This window comes from Talpa occidentalis, unplaced genomic scaffold, assembly GCF_014898055.3.
Source record: "Talpa occidentalis isolate TD23 unplaced genomic scaffold, MPIMG_talOcc4v2.1 talOcc4.7, whole genome shotgun sequence".
In the NCBI taxonomy this organism is placed as follows: Eukaryota; Metazoa; Chordata; class Mammalia; order Eulipotyphla; family Talpidae; genus Talpa; species Talpa occidentalis.
Window position 1 is genome coordinate 135,225,100 of NW_023605083.1, and position 20,787 is coordinate 135,245,886.

General features: G+C 68.9%; 1 protein-coding gene across 3 annotated transcripts in view; it reads right to left on the reverse strand.

Annotated features, from left to right (window-relative positions):
- Positions 1-20,787, reverse strand: part of TBC1D16 (TBC1 domain family member 16) — a 36,489-nt gene that overhangs the window by 11,055 nt on the left and 4,647 nt on the right. For all 3 annotated transcript variants that reach the window (XM_037492376.1, XM_037492374.1, XM_037492375.1), the window contains exons 2-3: positions 16,317-16,546; positions 14,420-15,017 (exon numbers count right to left, since the gene is read on the reverse strand). In XM_037492376.1, coding sequence (XP_037348273.1) covers positions 14,420-15,017; positions 16,317-16,491 — 773 coding nt within the window. In that variant the 5' untranslated portion in view covers positions 16,492-16,546. The remainder of the gene's footprint in view (positions 1-14,419; positions 15,018-16,316; positions 16,547-20,787) is intronic.

A 20,787-nucleotide genomic window follows, 5' to 3' on the forward strand; every position in this document is an offset into this window, starting at 1 on the left:
GCGCACCGGGGACACAGGGACTGATCTCCGAGGCCCACCGGGCCCGGCAGGCTGGGATGCGTCCACTAAGCGGAGGCTCCGGGCAGGGCACAGCGGCCGCCACCCCCACAGCGCTGGAGCGGTTCCCCGGGGCGGGACACTGCCTGGCGCTGACCGCGGGGGCTGCCGTGCGGTCAATGGTATCGCCTTGGGGCGGCCACAGAGGGGCTGTTGGAATTTTGGAAGCCTGGGGGGGCAGCGCCCCCCGGGACACGTCCTTGGGGGTTGCACCCTCTCTGCCTTCAGGGGTGGAGCCAGGCCTGGTTCTGCGGCTCCAGCCCCTGAGCCCAGGTGGCCAGCAGGGACAGACCCAGCTCTCCCGGCCGGAGGGACGGGAGCACCTGGGGACGGAGACAGCAGGGCCGGGCCGGGCCCAGAGCCGGCTGATGACGGAGGGCGTCAGTCACGGGCGGCCGGCGCGCCCTCGCCCAGGCTCACCACAGCAGCTTAGGGGACGGTGACCGGGCGCTGCCCGTGCGTGCCCGCCAGGGCGAGCACACCGGCCAAGAATGTCCCTCTTCATTTTCCCTCGTCAAGCAGGATGACATCACCTGACATCTACGTAAAATGAAGAAAAATGCCGCTGAGCCACCAGGGCTGCGGGGCCGGCTCTGTCCTCACCAGGGTCTTCACCCGCCACCCGGCCGGAAGGGCGGCAGGCTCCTCCGCTTAACATCTACGATTATCCATTAGGGCCGGAGGCCGGAGGCAGGAATCATCTGTTTTTCTTGTTCCCTTAAGGCATTCGCAGATGCGCGTGTGGAGGCTGAGGGACGCTGGGTATACAGCTAATAAATAACGCAAAATAATTAATAGCCGAGCAGCCTGGAGGCGCTCCTCGTGGCTCCCCAACTAGGCTTTTGAGAGCCAGCTGCTCTGCCTGGCCCCGGTGACTTCCTCCCCACCAGCCCCCCGGCTGACAGCAGCCAGCGACCCCTCCTTCCGGCTCAGGAAGAACGAGAGCCAAGCTCAGCTCCCAGACTGGGGGCACCCACGGTGTTGAGGCGCGCTCCTCCCACCCAGTGCCCACGGGAGCCGCCCCTGTGCGCACCCCCCCCCCCAGCACCCAGCCGGGGCGCCCGGATCCAGGCCATCATCGGCCCATGCCCGCCAGCCCCTGTGGAAATGCAGCTGGACCCCCAGCCCAGCAGGAGGCACGAGAAAGATGGGGGGAGGCGGGGCAGGGGAGGGGTGCAGCGTGGGTCCGTCCTGCCTGTGGCGGCGGCTCTGCTGCTCCCTAAGCCCCATTTGTGGCCAGAAGGGCCCTGGAACCCCCCAGTTCGGGCAGTGGTGCCCGAGGAGGCGCCTCTTGTGGGTGGCGGCCCCGCTGGCAGGGCCTGTGCGGCCTTGGTGTGTCCCTTACGGGCCTGGCCACACACAGAGGCCCACAGCTCCCGCTGAGGGGCCCAGTGGTGTGGGGGCACCAGGGCACCTGCAGCCTGCGGCCCCTGCTCCACAGAAGCACCCCCACCCGGCCAGTGGGTCCCCAGTTTCTCAGCAACGTTGCTCTAGGCGGTTTAAGATTGGCACGAATACTAATAATAATTCAACTAAATTTAGGTGGCCCCTCAGGCATCTGATTAAATTTCATGAGCTCTTTTTCAGGCTTTCAGCCCAAATCCGCTCCTCTCCCAGCTCCACCGCAAGGGCTTCTTGACCATCCCGTGGGCGGGGCGCGCTGTCAGGCTGGGGCTTCCCCGAGGAGGGCCTCGCGGGGACGGGCGGGGGCTGTGGGCGCTGCCTGAACGGAGAAGGGCTCCTCCAGGGAAGGAGCGGGGACCGGCAGGCCGTCGCTGGTGTCCTGACGAGGATGCAGGTCGCAGGGAGCCTCCCGGCAGCTGAGAAAGGCCGAAGGGAGGAAGGACTGGGCAGAGGCCAGAACAGTCCAGGTCTTGGGGCCGCCCCACGTGATCTGCCCACCTGTGCCAGCCTGGCTCCCGCGAGCCGAGCCGGAGCGCCGGGGCAGACGCCCCGGGGTTCTTCCCCGCCTGCCCCCCAGGAGGCTCAGTGTGGGGCCCACACCCCCAGTTTGTGCTCTGCCTGGGACTGCAGTGCCCACGGGTGCCCAAAGCCGGCCCTGGCTGCTGCCGCCCAGCACCGCCCACCCCAGAGGCAGACGACGGCGGTGACACCTGACCGCGGGCTGGCAGGCCGCCCGTCTCCTCCCAACCCGGCATCACCCCGAGCCCCACATCGGCCCATCCGCAGTGAGCTCGGAACGGGGGTGCTGCAGTGTGTCCCGTGCCACTTTGCTTGTCCTGTACCAGCCGGCGCCAGGCTGACCAAGGGCAGCTTCTGGCTGGAGTCCAGCCAGCTTGGCTCAGGCCGCGGCCATTGGCGCTTCACCAGCCCAGCGAGGGTGGGCTAGGCAGGCTGAGTGGTGGTGGGGGGCACCCCCACCCCGGCAGCCTGATACAGAGCCCCAAAGCACCGCTTGGGTCAGCAGCCACCCTGGGCACCCCCCTTTGATGCACTCTCCCATGAAAATCACAGATACCCGGGGGTGTGGGCCCATGACCCACACTTCACGCGAGCAGGAGCAAAGTGAGGAGATACACAAAGCGTCATCAAAGCGTCAGTTGTGCAGATTGCAAAGGAGCATCTATTTTCCACCCCCTCCTATCAGCAAGAAGTGTTTCCTGGCTGGGGGAACCACTGGGGGCTACCCGGGCAGCGGCTGCTCTGGCCCCAGCAAGGCCCAGCTGCAGCTCCACTCTCGTCAGCGCTCCCGTAGCCAGGACAGGCAGGCACAGACCGGGCCGGCGCCTGCACAGCAAAGCTGCGAGCTCCCCGTTCCCTCCCGGCCCCAGCCCAGGCTGGAAGCCGCCGCGGTGGCCGCAGGACCCTCGGGGGAGAGGGCGGTCCACCCCATTGCACACGCAGGCGCCAGCCTGGAAGGTCGCGCTGCGGAGCCCCCCCCCCCCGCCCCCCGCTCCAGCCGCCCCTGCGCCGGGCTCCCCCCAGGCTGCTGCAGGCTCCGGCATTCGCTGAAACAAATGTTTTTCTTTCTTTTTTTTTTTTTGCCAAACAAGCATCAGGCTGAGCTCCAGCGCGAGCGCGCAGGGCGTGGGCGTCGGCATGCATGCCTGTCCACGCACAGACCAGCGTGCACGGTCAGCACGCGTGTGCTAGGGCCCCCGCGTCCCAGCGTCACGCGTCCTGGAGCGTCCGGCCGTGGCCAAGACTTTCAAGTGGGAAACCAGAAGCTCCGGGTCCTGACAAACACCCGAGGCCAAGCCCGGGCAGAGCAGGAACCCGCGTCCACAGGACAAGAGCCGCCTGCCGCCAGCGCAGGGGCCCCGCCCGGAGGCTGCAGGCGAGTGGGTCAGGTGACCGACCGGGACGGGTCCCCACCCCTGGGCCCTTCTGGCTCTGGCCCTGACCACACCCCACTCTGGGCTTCAGACAAGAGCGCCCAGGCAGGGCCTCCCGCCCCCAGCCGCATCTCCAGGAGCTCCCCGGGCCGCTGCGCACACACCGGTGCCTCCAACCACGGGCACGGGCTCTCCCGGTTCTGGAGCCTGGAGTCCTGGATCCGGGTGCCCGCGGGGTGTGCCCCCTCCAAGGGCTCCTGGGGAGGGTCCTCCCTTCTCTTCCAGCTCATGGAGTCCCCGGACTTCCTTGGGGTCCCCGGGCTCGTGGCCACATCCCCCTGTCTCTGCCGCCATCTTCCAGGGTCTCCTGTCTCTTAGGAGGGCCCGGGGTCCGCCCTCATGTGGCTTCATCTCACCTGAGCCTCAGCCTCTGTTCTACCTGCAGAGCCTGGGTGGACACAGTCGGGGGCTCACGCGGTCCCTGCAGACACGGGTCCCGGCACCTGAGCGGGCGTGTTTATGTCGGGAGGCGGCGCGGTCGGGGCCGGCAGGTGCTCAGGCCTGGCCTCCCGCCCACCCACTCCCGGCACCCTGCAGGGACAGCCTCTGGGGGCGTGGGGTGGCCGTCTCGTGGGCCATGTCACCCCAGCTCGGGACACGGGACACGGCCCGCGGCCAGCGCTGAGTGGGGGGATGCGGGGGACGCAGCCGCCCGCCCGTGACAGCCATTTTTCATTGATCTCCCTTCGCTTTCCAGGGCCACCGGTCCCCTCGTAAATGGTGCTAAATGCTATTTAGTAGCTAATTAACTTTCCGCAGGAAGGCCTCTCTAATTGCACGCGCCCCAGGGGGCTCTGGGGACGCAGAGCTGTCCCAGGGCGGCTCCTCCAGCCAGGCTGCCCCCCCCAGAAACCTGCCAATCAAGCTGCAGAGGTCAAGGGGGACCAAATTAGGAGCCCCGCGCGGCTGCCAACCCGGCCGGCGACACTTGATTTAAACCGAAAGCGGGAGGTTCGCGGAGACCCCTCCCCGAGCCGCACCTCCCCGGCGGCGGGCGCGGCCCCTGCTCTCCGAGACATCCTCGCGGGTCTGTTTACACGTTGACTGCGCCGGCATCCGCCATCCATCAGACGCGGAGATAATCAGAAAATAAAAGCTCCGCGTGAGGTTTGCATAAATCACTGCTGGGGCCGGGGCAGGTCTCGGCCCTGGGCGGCCGCAGCGACTCAGCAGCGGCTCAGGCTGCGGCCGGACCCCAGGCGCCTTGCAGGCCCCACGGCGGCCGCCGGTCGCGGAGCGGAGCCGCGCGCACTGCTGCCTGGCGGACACAAAGGCAGGACTTGAGGCCGGGCTGGAGCTCAGCCCTCAGCCCTGCCGGCTCAGGTCACCGGGCGGTCACCCCACCCGCCGGGTCTGGGCCCGCCTGCAGAGCGCCCACGGCGTGGCCCCAGAGGGGCACCCGCAGGGGAGCCTGTGTGGGCTTGGCCGCCTCCTGCTGAGGCCAGACTCCCGGCTCGGGTGGGTGGCCGGGCGCCCACGATGCCCGATTTCGGGCCTCTCATGAAAGGGTGAGCCCCTCGGGCATGAGAAGTCTGCTCTGACCCCAGGGTCCAGGCTGCGTCCTGCGCCCACCAGGAGAGGCGGCCACTAGGTAGGTGGAAGGCGGGCAGAGGGAGGGGGGCATCTGGCAGGGGCACTGGACTCAAGGCCCATGGGACGCTCCGTCCTGTGGCCTCCTGCGTGCCCAGCAGCAGCAAGGCCATCTGGTACCTATGTTGTTGGCACGGAGGGGCCCCGGCACCTCTGGGGAGGGCAAGGGCTGGGTGGATACGGTTGTGGCCAGCATCACTGCTCAAGGCAAGGCTGGCCAGCCAGGCAAGCGCCCGGAGCAACTCTCTGGGCCACGGTCCCTGCCCCAACCCACAGAGGAATTGCAGAGCCTGTCGGGGGGTGGGGGGGCAAGAGTGGTGATCATGGAACGGGGTGAACGGTGGGTGGTGCCCAGGGAACAGGGCCCAATGTTTGGGGGGTGGGAGACTGGGGCAGGGCAGGGTGGCCCCCACTCCAGAGTGTCCTCCCTCCCGTGGAACCCCGGGCACAGCCACTGGCATTTCTCTGAGAGGGGGGCTTCCGAGCCGCTGGGGCACCCCCCACGGCGGCGGGCTCCCAGGGGGGAGAGGCACAGTCCCTCCCGGAGCTGGCTGCAGGGCAGACGCGAGTGGCCCAGGCCGGGGCCAGGAGGAGGGCGCAGGAAGCCAGGCCACCCGGTAATTCTGAACGCGGCTTAAAAAAACACGCAGAGAAGGGAGAACAAGACAGGCGGGGCGAGAGGACGCCGAGTACCCCAGTCCGATCGCCTTCCGCTCCCCCGCACGGTGTCTGTGCACGGTCATGCGTGTTGTGAAGGTGGGTGCAGGTGTGCAAAGTGCCTTGCATGTGTATTCTGTGTACGCATGTGTGTGCTCTGCACACCTTGAGTGTGCATGTGCTTTGCAGGTACGTGTGTGAGCGCAAACATACAAGTGTGCGCACATGTGCTCCATACGTGTGTACTCCATGTAGGCATGTGCCACGTGTGTTCCATGTATGTGTGAGGACGTGTGCTCTGTGGTACACATGTGCGCTTCATGTACGTGTGTTCCATGTGCCACAGGGTTCCGTGTGTGCGTGAGGACACATGTGCACTGCCACATGTGCACTGCCACATGTGCCCTGTGTATTGTATGTGCACATGTGTGCGTGCCTGCAGCCAGGACCCAGCTCCCTCTCAGGCCAAGCTGCACTTTGAACCCTGGGTCAGAGAGGACATACCCCTGGGGTCCCGCCGGGCCGGGGTTAGGAAACGGGAAGGTGTCGCGCGCCAGGGGAAGGGCTGTTCCCCTCAGTCCCCAGGGCGGAGTCAGTCAGGCCACCGGCCCTGGGCTCCTCGGCACGTGGACACTGCCAGGCTCTGACATTCTCCCAAAGCCACAGAGCGGCCGCCCTGGGCTGTGCTCCCGCTGGGGCCACCTGCATGCAGCCATCGCTTCCCCTTGCTGACTGCTGAGAGCCGCCTGCAGGGCGCGGGAACACGTGTGTCCCCAAGGGCAGGCCAGCGGGCAGCAGCTGGAGGCCAGACTGGCCACCCTCCTGCTGGGCTGGGGGCTCCTGGCAGACCCCAAGAACGCCGTCAGCAACACCAGCAAGATAGCAAACCAGTCCCAGCTCCTCAACCTTGGGGTGAACAGAGGTTTTCCGGAAAGTTCTGTGCATGGAGGTTGGTCCTTTCATTGGTAATCAGCGCAAAGCCCGTGAAATAGCCACGGAGGCCCCTCTCAGCCCGGGGCCTCTGGGCTCGGCTGCCTGGGGATTGCAGGGCGGGCGGCACCAGCCCTGGTGTGGGGTAGGTGGCACCAGCGGGCCTGTGGGCGGGGACCCTTGAAGCTCGGACCCTTGCTGGGGAGACGGGCTACACAGGCTACTGGACTAGACCCAAAGAGCTGGTCCTCAAAGGCCCCGACGGCACCCCCAGCCGCTCCCCCCTTCCCCATCTCTGCTCTGGTAGAACACATCCACGCAGAACTGGCCACTTCTGCCAGCTTCGGGGCGCGCTGCGTGGTGCCGTGTCCCGCCTGCCCCGCCTGCGGTGCTCCCATGCCCCCACCCCCAGGACCCTGTCCACAGAGCCCCACTCCGGCCCCGCCACGGGCCGTCCCTCTGGGTCCCTGTGGAGCAGGGCCGGGGACTGCGTGTCTGGACCGGCGGTTGACCCAGGATAAGGGCCTCGGCGCCGTCACACCGCAGCCTCTGGGGGCTCTCCTTGCTGAGGCCGAAATCTCTTCCACATTCTGTTTCTCCACCTGCCCGCGGACGCAGGAGGCGCCCCTGCTTTGGGGTCACTGTGGACGGGTGACTGTCTGCCTGGTCTCAGTCCCTGGCCAGCCCCTGGGGGGGGTTATTTCTGGCCTCCTGCACTGACCACGCGTTGTCTGTGTGACAATCACGTACGATTTTAAAGCAGGGCCCAGAGAAGTGGATTCCAGACAAAGCTACCCTTGGCACCTTGGGCTGTGCTGGAGGCGAGCGTGTCAGCCCGGGCGCGAGGACAGGGGGGCAGGCCGTGTCCGCTGGCCCAGCCCACCCCCGGGGGTGACCTCAGTAAGTCCCTGCACTGGGCCCAGAAGCCAGGCCGGCTTAGAGGCTGTCTGGTTTTGGGGAGGCCTGCTGGGCCCCACGCGGGAGGGGGATCTCCTGACAACCATCTCCACCCTCCGGACACCCAGAAAGGAGACGAGGTCAGTGGGAGTGGAGGCCAGCTGAGAAGGGAGGCAGGACACCCGGTGGGGGGCCCAGTGCCGAGGGCCTGCTGGGGCTGACTCAGCACCCAGCACAGGCCAGCCCCGGGACTCGGTGGCCAGTGAGGGCGGCCAGCCACGCCCGGGCCAGGGAGGGTGCGCCCATCAGCTGGGGGTGTGGGAGTGGGGCAGTCGGGCCAGGACCGCGGGGTCTTCTGCCCTTTGTGGACGCGGAGGAGCGCCCCGTGGGGCAGGCTGCTGCAGGGGAAGCTGACCCGGGGGAAGCCTGCTGTCTGTGGGGCACGCGGCGCCCCAGCCCAGGGCCACTTCTTGGGACGCCGAGCTCCAAAGGGCAGGTCTGTGTCCCCCTCCGCCTGGGGGGCCAGGACGCCAGGCCCCCGCTGGGCCTGCTCTCGGGGCTGGCTCGAATGGACTTGGTGCCCCTTGCTGCCACTGGCCGGGAAGCCCGCTCGGCCGCAGTCCGCCAGTGGCCCACACAGACGCCTCTCTGGGGGCCCCCGGGCTCGGGCGCACAATGCGCCTTTCACCCCAGGCGGGCCGGGCGGGGCGGCCCCGGCACCTGGCCGAGCTCTGGCCCCTCACTTCATGGCTTGCGGTTTGCGAGCTCGAAACCGTCACTTTAACGACCTTGAGGAAAGCTTCCCAGACACAAGGGCCACACGGCCGACCCCAAAAGTGAAAGTCAGGAGCCGGCTGTCCAAGTGCTCACAGGGGGGCGCGACCCCAATGAAGCAGAGCCGTCGAGCAGCACGGGGGGCCCGGGGCCTGCGGTCACTCGACACTCTCCGCGGCAGCCGGCCAGGCTCGGGGAGAGCGCGGCTCCAAAAATAATCCTCCCGGCGTTTAAATATTTACAGAGGCGAGACGGCTCCCCCATGCCTCTGCCATCCCGGCTCTGCCCGCCGCCGCCGGGGCCCGGAGAGCGGGGTCCAGACACCCCCTTGCTGGGCACCGGGTCTCTTGGCCCCTACCCCTCCAGTGACCCCCAGGCAGCGCCCAGGGTACCCCGACAGGGGCAGGTACCCCCCAGCACCCCTTTCTGGCTCCGAAGCCCCCAGGAATGGTCCATCCTCTCCAGAGGGGCCACACCCATGGGAGAGCCACCCAACACCATGTGACAGAGGTGGGTGTGCCGCCCCATGGGGGGCCAGTCCCTCCTCTTCTGGGGACCCAGCGATGCCAGGCCAACCAAGACAATCCCTGGGCCCCTGCGGTCACTTCCCCACCACCCGAAGGGGCAGGACAACCAGGGAGAGCCTTTGGGGGCACGAGGCCGTGCGAGCTGGGCTGTGACCCAGGGCTCGGGACCCAGAGCCGTCTGCCATGCCTGCTGCCGGGGAGGCCAGGCCTGCTACGCGGCCAGCTGACCCCAGGCCAGGCCACGCCCACCAGAGCTCACAGGTGGCCTGGCCCAGGGCTGGGGGCCCACGCTGCCCTTGACGCTGGGAAGCCGCCTCCTGCGTGCAGGTGGGGCCGCCCGGAGCCTCTGACCGCGCCCTCCACAGGTGTCAGGCGGCCTTTGGTGAAACGCCTTTTCTGCTGACTCTGGGAAGAACGGTTGGGAGACAGAGCAGGCAGAGGACAGGGACGCTGCCCCGACGGACAGTCCCTGCCCCGCCTGGGGGATTTCATCAGGTGCTGGGTGACATTGCGGCAGCCAGGTGTCCGCTGGGCGTACCCCGTGTGGGAGGCGCCACCCCTGCTGACCTCGGCACGGCTTCTGCAGCTGCGTGGGCCTGGGTCTGCAGGGCCCGCCAGGGCTGCTGATGCAAGAGTGGGCGGCCTCAAGCGCCTGCTCCCCAGGGCAGCCCCGGGTTGCTGGTGCCACACGCCCCCAGGGCCTCCCTAGACACCCTGCAACCGCAGCTCGGGTTGCATCACGGCCCCGGGGGGCTGCGGAGCTTGGCAAGCGGAGAGGCCAGAGCCCTCCTGCAGCGGGCGCCCTGCCTCTCCCTGGCCCCAGCCGCCTCTCTTCGCTTTCTAGGAGGTCAGGGCATGTTGTCCTCCCCATCTTGGCCGCTTTCACAGGCCGAGGCCAGCCCTTTGGGTCAGCAATAGCAGCATTAGTTCAGGGCCACCCGCCCGGCCAGGCCTGTGGGGGCAATCTGGCCTCCGTGGGGGACACCTGGCAGGTGACTTTCAGAACCCCTGCTCCAGCCAGCGAGGGGTCCTGGCTGCCGGACCCCTACATCAGGAGCTCTCCGGATCTCCTCCGAGAAGCCCCCAACTATCAGGACAAAGGAAAGGGCTGGCCAGAGAACACTAAACAGGCGCCCCTGCCAAGGGCCGGGCCTGTGGGGACCAGGCCTGCCTTCCCCGGCAGCCCCTCTGAGCTCCTGGAGCCGGCAGCCTGCTGGTGGACCCCGGAGCTGGGGCAGGCAGGGGGCTGCCTCCCGGGCACCGCCTGGCACCGAGGCCCGGGCAGAGCAGTGTCCTGCCATATCCAGTCGCCCTGAGGCTGAGACCAGCCCACGGGGCTCAGGTCTGCCGGCTGCCCATCCCCGGAGCTTCCCACTGACCCTGGGTCTCAGGCACCAGGCGCAGGGAGCAGCTGGTGCCCATCACCCTGACGCAGGTGGGGGCACGGGGGAGAAGCCTCTGCAGAGCCCGCCGGGTGCTGCAAGGAGACCAGACAAGCCTTGGCGGACAGGAACAGATTGCAGGGCGTCGGGAGACGGGGTGTTTTAAAGAAATAAATCTCAGCTCCCGGTTACAGAAGCACAAACAAACCCAAACAACAGATCTTTGGAAGCTGCCAGCTTCCCGACTGCCAGGCTCCGCTGGGGGCCCAGGCAGGGCGAGGCGGGGGCTCCCGGGGCATCCGGGGTGTCTGGGCACCCGCTGGCCCAGGACCCGGCTTGGGGATCTTCCTGAAGTACGGAGGGGCGCGGAGGCCCCCACCTAGCTCCCTCCACCCCCTCCGACAATTTCCGGCCACCCTGGTCCCACCAGGCCACTCGGGTCTCAGCAGCTCCGCTCACGGCCCCCAGCCCCTACTCTCCTGGGTGGCGGCAGCCCCAGCACCCCCACTCCACCCCCACCGCCACCACTGGAGCTGCACTGGGATGGCCCCGGCAAGACCCCAGGCCCTGGGACCTCACCTGGCTGCTCCCAGCTGGGACCCCTCCCTCCCTGCGCCCCCTCCCGACTGCTAGGGTGTTTCCGGGGGCTGCCTCTACCTGCCAGCCCCCCAGTGCCCACCCCAGCCCTCCCCACCAGGGAGCAGGAAACCAGGGAAGAGCCGAGTGCACCCTCGTCTATACGACCCCGCCACAGACTCCATCCCCTCCTGTTTCCGGGGGGCTCTCTGCCGCCCCACCCCCTGCCAAAAAGGCCCCCTTGGCGGACGCCTCTGCGCACGGCTTTCCCAGGTGATTCAGATGATTCCTCAGGACACGTTCCAAGGGGATGTTCGGGGTGGGGGCAGCTCTTCCCTCATGTGGCCGGCGCTCGGCCCGAGGGTGGCCTGCTGCGGGGCCTGTCACGTGACCCCTCGCCTGCTCGCCCTTCACACTGGCCGTACCTTTGGGACAGAAACCAGGGACGGGATCCCCAGGGCCGGGCCTGGCCGTCACTCATCTCCACCCCAAACACAGCCTCGATTCCTGGCACTGTGGAAGGCTCAGGATGAAGAGCCACAGACCCCAGCCCTGCACGTGAACTCAGACTCTTGGGGCGGAAGCGGGTCCACGGCGGCCCGTCAGCGGCGGCCCGTCAGCGGCGGCCAGTCAGCAGCGGCCAGTCAGCAGCGGCCAGTCAGCGGCGGCCAGTCAGCAGCGGGCCTCTGCCCACCTTCCCCAGCGGTCGTTAAAGGCTCACGCGGTCAAGGCTTGCTGGCCGCGGCTGTGCTGGGGCAAGGGCTGGGCGCTGAGATGGCAACTGGCCTAGCCAGACCCCAGGGCAGCGCACACATGGACACGGTCAGGTTCTGACCAGCCAGCCCTTGGGACCACCGGGCCGCCGGTGCTGGGGGCTGGGGCGGGCCCCTCCCCCTCCCAGGCCCGGTGCGCAGCCTCCGTGTGCAGTTCCCCGGGTCTGCCGCTAGAGGGGCCCCGTGAGCCAGCCTGCCTCCGCCCCGGGGGGCAGCTCCCGGGCACATTCAGAACCGGGGGCCCCCAGGCAGCTGCAGGGCGGCAGGGCCTCAGAGCCAGGCCACCCTGCGAGGCTCCTGGTCCAGCCAGGGTGCCCGGGGCGCCTGGGCACAGAGGCCCTCTCTGCCCGAGGCACGAGGCCCACGCAGCGGTCTCAGCCCCAGAGGGTCACCCTGGCCAGGCCCAGCCCCTACAGTGACCCGGGGTAATGTGTCTCGGGGCGCTGGGCCGCTGGACTTGTCAAAGCTGCCCGGGATGCCCTCCTGGGCCGCTGGACGGGGAACAACTGTTCTGCGGCGTCCAGAACTGCACGCAGGACTTCTGGCCTCTCCTGCGCTGGGGCGGGACGGCGGGGAGCGGCCCTGCCTGTGCCGGGACCGGGGCTGGGAGAGGCAGGGACCGCGGTGCCCTGGCAGCAAAGCCGCCGGCAAACAACTCAGGGACCAGCCGCCTGCCAAGCCCACGCCCGCCCTGCCTCGCTCCCAGGGGGCCCGGAAGCCCCGGAGCTGCGGGGTGCGGGGCTGGGGGGGACCTGGAGCTGCGGGGTGCAGGGCTCACGGGGGAGAACTAGAGCTGCACGGTGTGGGGCGCACGGGTTGGGGAGACCACAGACCAGGATCCTCAGCCACCAGGCCCTTGGGTGACCCCGAACTAGCGGCAGGTGGGGCGCGCACTCGGGAGGTGGAAAGGCCCACGTGGATGCAAACGCGCACCCAGTCCACGTCCCGGCAGGGTGTGTGAGGGGGTCTAGTCACTCGTACAGGAGCTGAGCCCCGAGGGCAGCTGGGCCTTGGGAGGCGACGCCAGGGGGTCCCCGGGCCCACACACCGGGCGCCCACAGTTGACGTCCTTGGACAGGGAGCGGGTCGGCGGGGCGGGGCCGGCGGGGGCCACTGCTCACGGGACAGGTGTCTTTGGGGCGATGGAAAAGTCTCGGCACAGATGGTGGCGGTGGTGGGAGCATGACGTGAACGCGCAGAGGCCTGAGCTGTGAGCCGGGCGGCGGTGGCGGGGCCCCCCGAGCCGGGCGCGGGGCGGCGGGGACAGTGTGTGGGCGTCAGGAGCATTTCAACGGCTCCGCTGCTTAGGCCGGCGCCTGGCCGAGGCCATCGGGGCCTCTAGGAGGGTTCTCAGTCTCCACCCACCAGACGCCACTCACACCCACCCTCAGCGGTGACAGAAACGCCCCCGACCTCGCCGAGCGTCCCCGGGCCGGAACCCCCTGGGGCAAGAAGGCCTGGAGCTGCCTGGGCGCTGGGCTTCATCAACCGTCCCCTGAGGTCTCGGGCCCAGGTTGGAGGGCAGCCAACCGAGGAGAGGAAGAGGGGCCACCAGGGGGTTCTCAGGGGGACCCCACAAAGGGGACATTGCCGTCCCCAACTTACAAACGAGGAAACGGAGGTGCCCCAGGCTCACGCCAACCAGGTCTCCTAAGTCCTGAACACCAGGCGCCTTCACGAGAGGGCGGCTGGACAGGGGGAGCAGGTGCTGGCCCTGCTTCTGCCACAGCCCTGGCCTGGGGAGGGCAGAGTGAAGACGGGGTGCTGACGCCTGTCCACGGACGCCCTCTGCCTGCCGGGGGTGCCGGGCACCCGCCCTCCCCCCTGACCGGGTGCTAGCCCGGATCTGGCTGCGCTGGCGGGTGGCACCAGCAGGGGGAGCTCTGACAAGCCCGTGCTGGCACTTGAGGTCACTCAGCCCAGGAGCCCGGTGGTCCCTGGCGCCACCGGCCACAGCCGCCTTGAGACAAGTGTTGTCAGTTCAGCCTGGGCTTAAGGGCCAGCCCCGAGTCGCAGGACACCCCGGGGAGAGTTCATCTCCAATTCCTTCCCACTGAGGCCAGCTCACGGACACAGCTGCCCGCTGGCCCTGGCCTCGGTCAGCCCATGTGGCCTCCCCTGCCCGAGGCCTGGTGCAGACCCAGATGGGGTGACCGGCTCAGCTGGCGCACTGGCCGAGTGTCGCGGGCAAGCTCCTGACCCTCCCCGAACCTTGTGTCCCCTCCGCACACAGGGACCAGAGCTGCCCGGCGGGCTGACCGGAGGGCGCAGCACGAGAACAGGTGGCCCGTGGCGCCCGGCCAATCTCAGCTGCCCCCACGGCGCTCGCCGGGCTCAGCAGCTCCATGCCGTGCCTGGCCCCGACGGCGCTTACTCCCAGCCCTGCTGTCCACCGGACACCACAAGGAGCAAGGACCAGGGCTCCGAGGGGCCCCTGCGGCCTGGCACGAGCACGCCCATCTCTGCGAGGCTTCACGGCCCCATGGAAGCTGCCGCCACCTCCCCTGCAGTTCCCGCCTCCGGCCTCTGCTGCGGGGGCTCCCTGGGGCCCCCAGAACGCAGGGTGCAAGCCCCTGGGCCATGCCCCAGCCCTGCAGCTAAGGGTGCAAGGTGATGAGGTTGGGTGGCCTGCGGGCTTGGGAGCAGGGCCCGCCTCAGAGGCTCGGGGGACCAGGCCTGCCCCTTGGGCCAGAGGCCTCCCGGGGCCCCTGGAGGGTGCTGGGGCCGTGGGACAGGGGCAGTCCCGGGCCCACTGGGGACGTGGCTCGCGGGGTTCGGTCTGGGCGCCTCCCACGGGGGAGAGGAAGGAGGGGCAGGGCCCGCTGCGTCTCCTCCACTGCCCACTCGGCCGGCTCAGGCTCGGGGACCCCGCCGCGGCGCTGGGACGGGGCCGGACTCACCCGCTCTCGCCCTCCAGGAACACGGAGCCGCTGCTCTCCGCCAGCGCCGCGCTGATGGGCGAGAGGCACAGGGGCGACGAGAAGGCGTCCGAGTCCGAGTCGAAGGAGCTGTCCCTGCTGGCGCCCTCGGCCGACAGCCCCAGGGAGCCGTGCTCCTCGCCCGCCTCGGGCCTTGGCTCCCGCCCCTCCTCCGGCCCGTCCTGGGGGCTGACCGCGGACGGGACGCCCGGGTCGCCGTGTGCCGGCTGAGAGGCCGGGAGGCCGCAGTCCGCACCCAGGCCCTGGGCCGGCTTCTCCCCGGCGTGCAGGGAGGGGCTCGCGCGCCCGGCGTCCCCGGCGCTCTGGGCCACCGCCAGGATGTCCTCGTCCCCGGGGCCCGGGGCGGGCCTCAGCTCCGTGGGGGAGGGCTGGCGTGGGTCCCCCGAGCTCTGCGCACGCCGGCCCCGCGGTCGGGGCACCTTGCGCACCGGGGAGCTCTCGGGGGTGATGTACCGCAGCGCCTCCTCGTCCTGCCTCTGGATGCGTGAGTTGGGGACCCAGGCGAGGATGAGGGTGGCCCCCAGCAGCTCATCCTTCTCCATGTACACGCACAGGTAGCCTGGGGGGGATGGAAGGCGGGGGGTGAGGGCCCGACCCGTGCAGAGGGACGTGGGGCCGCCCATGTGGCCGGGCTGGCCGTGGCTACAGACACAGCCGCCCTCCAGTGGACACACCGCGGGCACAGCTGGGCCGGGGCAAGGGGAGGCGGGCGTGTCCTGTGCCCACAGGCCTAGCAGGTCAGGGCAGGGGCCCTCGGCACTTCTCCTAGTACAGGAGCTCCCCAAGTTTAGAGCCTCACCCTGTTGCCACACTGTGTGGGGGCCTCAGAGTTTTCCCTCCTCGTCTGGGGAGCCCAGGCCGGGGGCAGTGGGATGTGGCGGCCCTGCTGAGCTGTCAGGAGGGACAAAGGCTGGCGCCAGGCTTCCACCTCCCCGAAGGGCGAGGGACTGGCCTCCAGGGCAGCACGGCCCCTCCTGAGGACAGGGCCCCCTTTGTGCCGGCCTCTCCGGGCCTCTCCTACCGCAGGACCTGACTATTTGGGGTCCCGATGCCCGGGGTGCCTGTCTTTGCTCTGGAAGGCCCAGGCAGGAGCCAGGGCCGGGGTTCTGCGGCTGCGGGGCCTGCAGGAGCGGCCGTGGGGCACAGCTGGGAGGCGGGAGGCCGGGCTGGAGGTGAGCTGTGCTCCCCTGGCCACGGCCCCGGCTCGGCCTGACACGGCGTCCGCGCACAGCGAGTGGCCCCGGGCGGGCGCTGATTCCCGACTTAGCATGTCCCGGCAGCCGCCACTGGGGCACCGGGGGCTACGCGAAGATGGGAGAGCAGGGCCACCCCCTTCCCCTGCTGGCCTTGTGGGGAGCCGCCCCCAGGCGCTGCCTCCTGCTGCCGGGGCTCAGGCCACGCTGGTGAGGTCACCGTGCAGATCCCATCAAACACTACGTGGATCCGCTGCGAGTCACTGACACAAGTGACAAAGGACACACAGGCCGGGGGTGTCACAACCATCCCTGTTCCTGCCGGGGGCTGGGGCTCCCCGCTGGCCCGGGGGCTGGCCTCTGTGTCCAGCCCGAGGATAGCCGGTCAGCGACCCGCGCTGGAAGGGGAAGCAGGCGCCCACGGCATTCTGGGGGCCTGGCCCCTCAGCGCGCAGCACACAGGGTACCCCAGAAGAGGAAGCTGCTCTGGCCCCGACCCTGCAGGGCAGCTGAGAGTTTCTTCCCGCACTTAGAGCCGGGCGGCTCTAGCCCAGGGCAGCTGCCTCTCCCCCTCCCACACCTGGGGGCCCCTGCCCCAACCAGGGTCCCTGCCCCCCAGGCCTGGGGCCCGGCCCCCCGCCCCCTTTGTGCCTCCGAGGGCTCACCTGGGTGGTGCTCCCCCAGCCCCTGCAGCCCCTCCGGCGGGTGCACGCACACATTGTTCTTGGAGTAGATGATCTCCCCGTCCAGGACGGAGGGGGGCCCGCCGCCACCCGGGGCGAGGGTCAGGAGGTCCGAGGCTTTGGAGGAGGCCCGGCGGAGGAGGCGGCCCAGAGACATCTCCAGGAGGGTGTTTCCATCCTCCGCGGCGAGGGCCCAGGCGGGGCGTCCAGACCTGGCCGGGAGGAAGAGAGGGAGCTGCACCCGGGCCCAAGCGTGATGCGGCTGCGCCCGGGTCCTGCCCCCGCCGCGCCGGGTCCTGCACCCCGCACCGGCCCCCAGCGCCGGGCGGGGCTGCCAGCACCAGGCACGTCCAGGCCAGGCCAGGCTCCCTGCCCAGGCACTGCCCAGGTCGTGCTCGGGGCGTCCAGCTTGCATGTCCCTGGCCGCCGCCCACTCGCTGCCACAGCACCCCCTTCCCAGCACCACCGCCGCGTGTCCGGATACCACCAACTCCCCCGGGGAGCACCTGGCATGGGGGGCCGCTCTGCCCGCTCTCGCCCCCTCCCAACCCTCCCCGCCGCTCTGCTGTGCTTCCCAAGTCCCCTGCCCCCCCAAGTGTCCTTGTCACCCGAATGCCCACCCCGATGTCGCCACACTCTCGGGGCCTCTCCGCTGGAAGGGGCGTCCCCAGGAACGCTCGACGGGCCTGAAGTCACCCACAACTCGTTCCGAATAACTAGAGACAAAAGCGCCGGCCCCCAGAATATACCGGCACTTCTTCAGACTCACCCCAAAAGGAGCTGTGGCCCAGGAGCGCCCCAGAGAACGGAGCCCTGGGCCTGCTAAGCATGGAAAGGGGCTCCAGGTCTCAGGGGCAAACGCCTAACGACGCGGTTCCAGGACGCTAGTGGGAGCGGCGGGGAAGGGCAGCGCAGGGAAAGGGCACTCGGGGCGCCCGGCTCCCTCGCGGGGTGCTCCATGCAGGACAGGGTGCCCATCCACGGCACCCACTGCCAGACCCCAGCTCAGCAAACGCCCTGCAACTGGGGTGCGGGGAGTGCCTCAGGGCACAGGGAGGGGGGCGGGCAGAGGCCCCTGGAAGCCGGACAGCCCAGTGGGAGGAGCCGCCTGCACGGACTGAACTGGAAAACATGACAGCGGACAGCGGCTGACCATCCCGGCTGACCGCTCTGCTGACCACCCTGCTGACCGCCCTGCTGACCATCCCGGCTGACCACCCTGTTGACCATCCTGGCTGACCATCCCGGCTGACCGCCCCGCTGGCCATCCCGGCTGACCATCCCGGCCGACCGTCCCGGCTGTCCATCCCTGCTGACCACCTGGTCGGGGCGCGGCAGGCCCACCGTCTGCTGAGCAGCAAGGACCCTGGGTGCGATGGGACAAGGGTGACGGGAGCGGGGTCATTTCCCAGACACAGACTATGGAGGCGCTTGGGGCCAGGCTGGGCCCCCAGGTCATGGGGAGCTGGGGGTACTGGGTGACCCCAGAGGAACTTCAACCTCATCTCTCTGAAAGGAAAAAAACACTTGAAGTCAACGTACCGGGTGGCCCCGTGAGAACGGAGCAGCAGCCGGAACGTCCCAGACAGCACGCGGGCCCAGGACACGGGGCGGGATCCCGACGCGCGGCGCTGGGGATGCCGCCCTCGGGCCGGTCACGGAGGGGCACGGTGACCCCACTCCTGGGAGGGCCCCAGAGGGGCTGGGTGGCCCCAGGAGGGCATGGGGAGCCCCAGAAGAGCCGGGGGCCCCAGAGGGCCTGGGGGCCCATGGGGACAGGGCCTCCTGTGGAGGCCGCAGAGCTCGGGAGACTCGGGGGAGGCGCCCGCACAGCCTCGGGGGCGCACTGAGCCACGGAGACAAGTGTTTAAAGTGGTAAATTGAGTCACCTGCATGTCACCACCACATTCCCTCCATCGCCAGTTGACGGAAGGCCTCGGGGCATGTCATAATGTTCTCGAGCTCTCTGCACCTCTCATGCTTCCCCCTAAATCCCGAGCTGACGGGGGAGGTTCCCTGAATCAGGCTCTTCACCTGCGGCGCCTGGACAGGCTCTGGGGCGGGGACTCGGCTGACTCAGCAGCACCGCCTGGTCCCCGGCAGGGAGGGTGACCTCAGTGTCCCTTGCTGTGCCCAGACCAGGGGGCCCAAGATGGGCTGGCGACCCCCACCCGGTCTCGGGGTGCCCTACCCGTGCCATCAGCCTATGTCCAGTTGCCTCCGTGGCTGTTCGCTCCTCTGTGCGCTTCGTCCCAGGCCCAGAGCAACCCAGCACCACTGCCCACAGGGCTCCAAGCCTCCACCGGGCCCCAGCCAGCCTCACGGGCGCCTCAGCCCAGCCCGCCCGAGGCTGCCGGGGCCCTCGACCTCCACGGGGCGGCCTGCTCAGAGAGGCTTCGCTCCTGGCACTCAGCCTGCGCGAGGCTTCCACGTCACCAAAACCCCCTTCCAGCTGCTTTCCAAAAACGCAAAAGCCATTCTCGGCTCACGCGCTTACAGAATGGGGGACGCCTGGGGGGCTGCGACCGCTCTCAGGATTCTTCGCCACGCCCCGGACACTCTCACGGGGACTCCCCCAGAGCCCTGGACACACGGCCGCTGTCACCTGCATGGAGGAGGCGGCAGTCACTGCGGCCGCACCTAGGAAGTTCTTCCAGCCGTGAGCCTGGAGTCAGAACTCCACACTGCTGGTCCCCGGGAGGAGGAGCTGGGACCCGCGCTGCCGGGAGAAACACCGGCCCGGCGCCTGCACGCTTCCCAGAGTCCGGTTATAAGGTTCAGAAGGAGCAGGTTCGCCTCCATGTGGGACATCAACCTGCCCCTGCACCCCCAGAGCCACGGCAGCACGAACCCCGTGGGGCAGCGTTTGCAGCCAGGGGGGCAAACTTAGGGCTCCAAAGCCGGGGTGCACCAGGGCCAAGGCACCTCCCAGAGGGCGCTGCCCTCCTCCCTGCCCCCCCCCCCGCTTCCACAGTTCCACTGTCCAGGCCCCCCTGCCAGCACCCCTCCCCGGATTCCAAACACCCCAGGGCTGGGCCGGCTGAGCATTCGAGGGAGTGGGCTGGGAGACTGCAGGGGTCCAACTGCAGCTCGCAGCAGGTCGGGGGTGGGGGGGGTGCAACCCAGAGGCTCAACTTGCAGGGGCAGAACAGGTCCAGGGCAGCAAAGCCCTCAGGGAGGAGCCACAGTGGAGAAGCCACAGGGAGGAGCCACGGGGGAGGTGCCACAGGGAGGAGCCATGGGGGAGGAGCCATGGGGAGGAGCCATGGGGAGGAGCCACAGGGAGCAGCCATGGGGGAGGAGCCATGGGGAGGAGCCATGGGGGAGGAGCCATGGGGAGGAGCCATGGGGGAGGAACCACAAGGGAGGAGCCACAGGGAGCAGCCACCCAGCAAGGCCAGAACTGGAGACCTTTGCTCCCGGGGCAGAGTTCCGGCTCCAGCCCCAGCCCAACCCCCGGCCAGCGGGAAGTCCCATGTGGCTCCACCTGCCCCCCCACAGTTGTTCCCAGATGACAATGAGGCTTTGTCTGGGTAAACGTAAAAGACATTTACTCTTCTCAGGCGATGCTCCTGTATTAGGTGCTTGTCCCTCTGTGACCCCCGTCTCCTAAGTCAAGCCCTCCCGACCTCTGGGCTCTGCCAAACTAAAGTGGGGGCCGGGACCCCTTTCCAAGCTTTTTTAATGTTGAACTATGAGGCACGCTGAGAAGAGCAGAGACTGCCCGGCCTCGGGTGACTCGACTCAAGGCGTGTGCTCCTCCTCCGACTCCAGTCTGCCCGACACCACCCACAGGGCCCCACAGATGCCGTCTCCTCGGGGCTAGGGGCGGAATCTCGTCCTCCCAAATTGCTGCGTTGAAACGCTCACCCCGTGTGTCAGAACGCGAGCTCACCTGACAGTCTCACGTGGTGACGAGTCAGACACGGGGGGCTAAGCCGGCAGCCGGCGCCCTTTACAAAAAGGCGGTCCCCACACAGGTCCGTTGAAGCCGGAACATCGGGACGTGGGGCCGCCTGCCGCAAGCGGGGCCGGGACAGGGACCCCTCCGCGGCCTACAAGGAAGCAGCCCTGCTCCCCGGACTTCACCTTCCGGAACCAAGACCCACCGGCGTCTGCGGCTCAAACCCCAGTGCGGGGCCTTCGCCGTGGCCGCCTTGGGAGACCCACAGGTTTTGCTACTAACAAATTCTCAGCTCCGCTGCGCCGACCGTGTCTTAACAGCTGTGGGCGCAACCTGTGGGTACAGGACGCCAACCGGGTCTCCAGAGGCCCACCCTCGGCCGGCAGGTGACACTCCCCTCCCTTCCTGAGCCGGGGCTGCTGGGAGCCAGGGGCGGAGCGGAGCCGCCAGGGGACCTGAAAGACAGGGAGCAAGGCGACACCCCCACCCTGTGCCACAGGCGCCCCCGAAAGGCCCGGGCTCTGCTCAGCAGACACCTGGGCCGGGCGG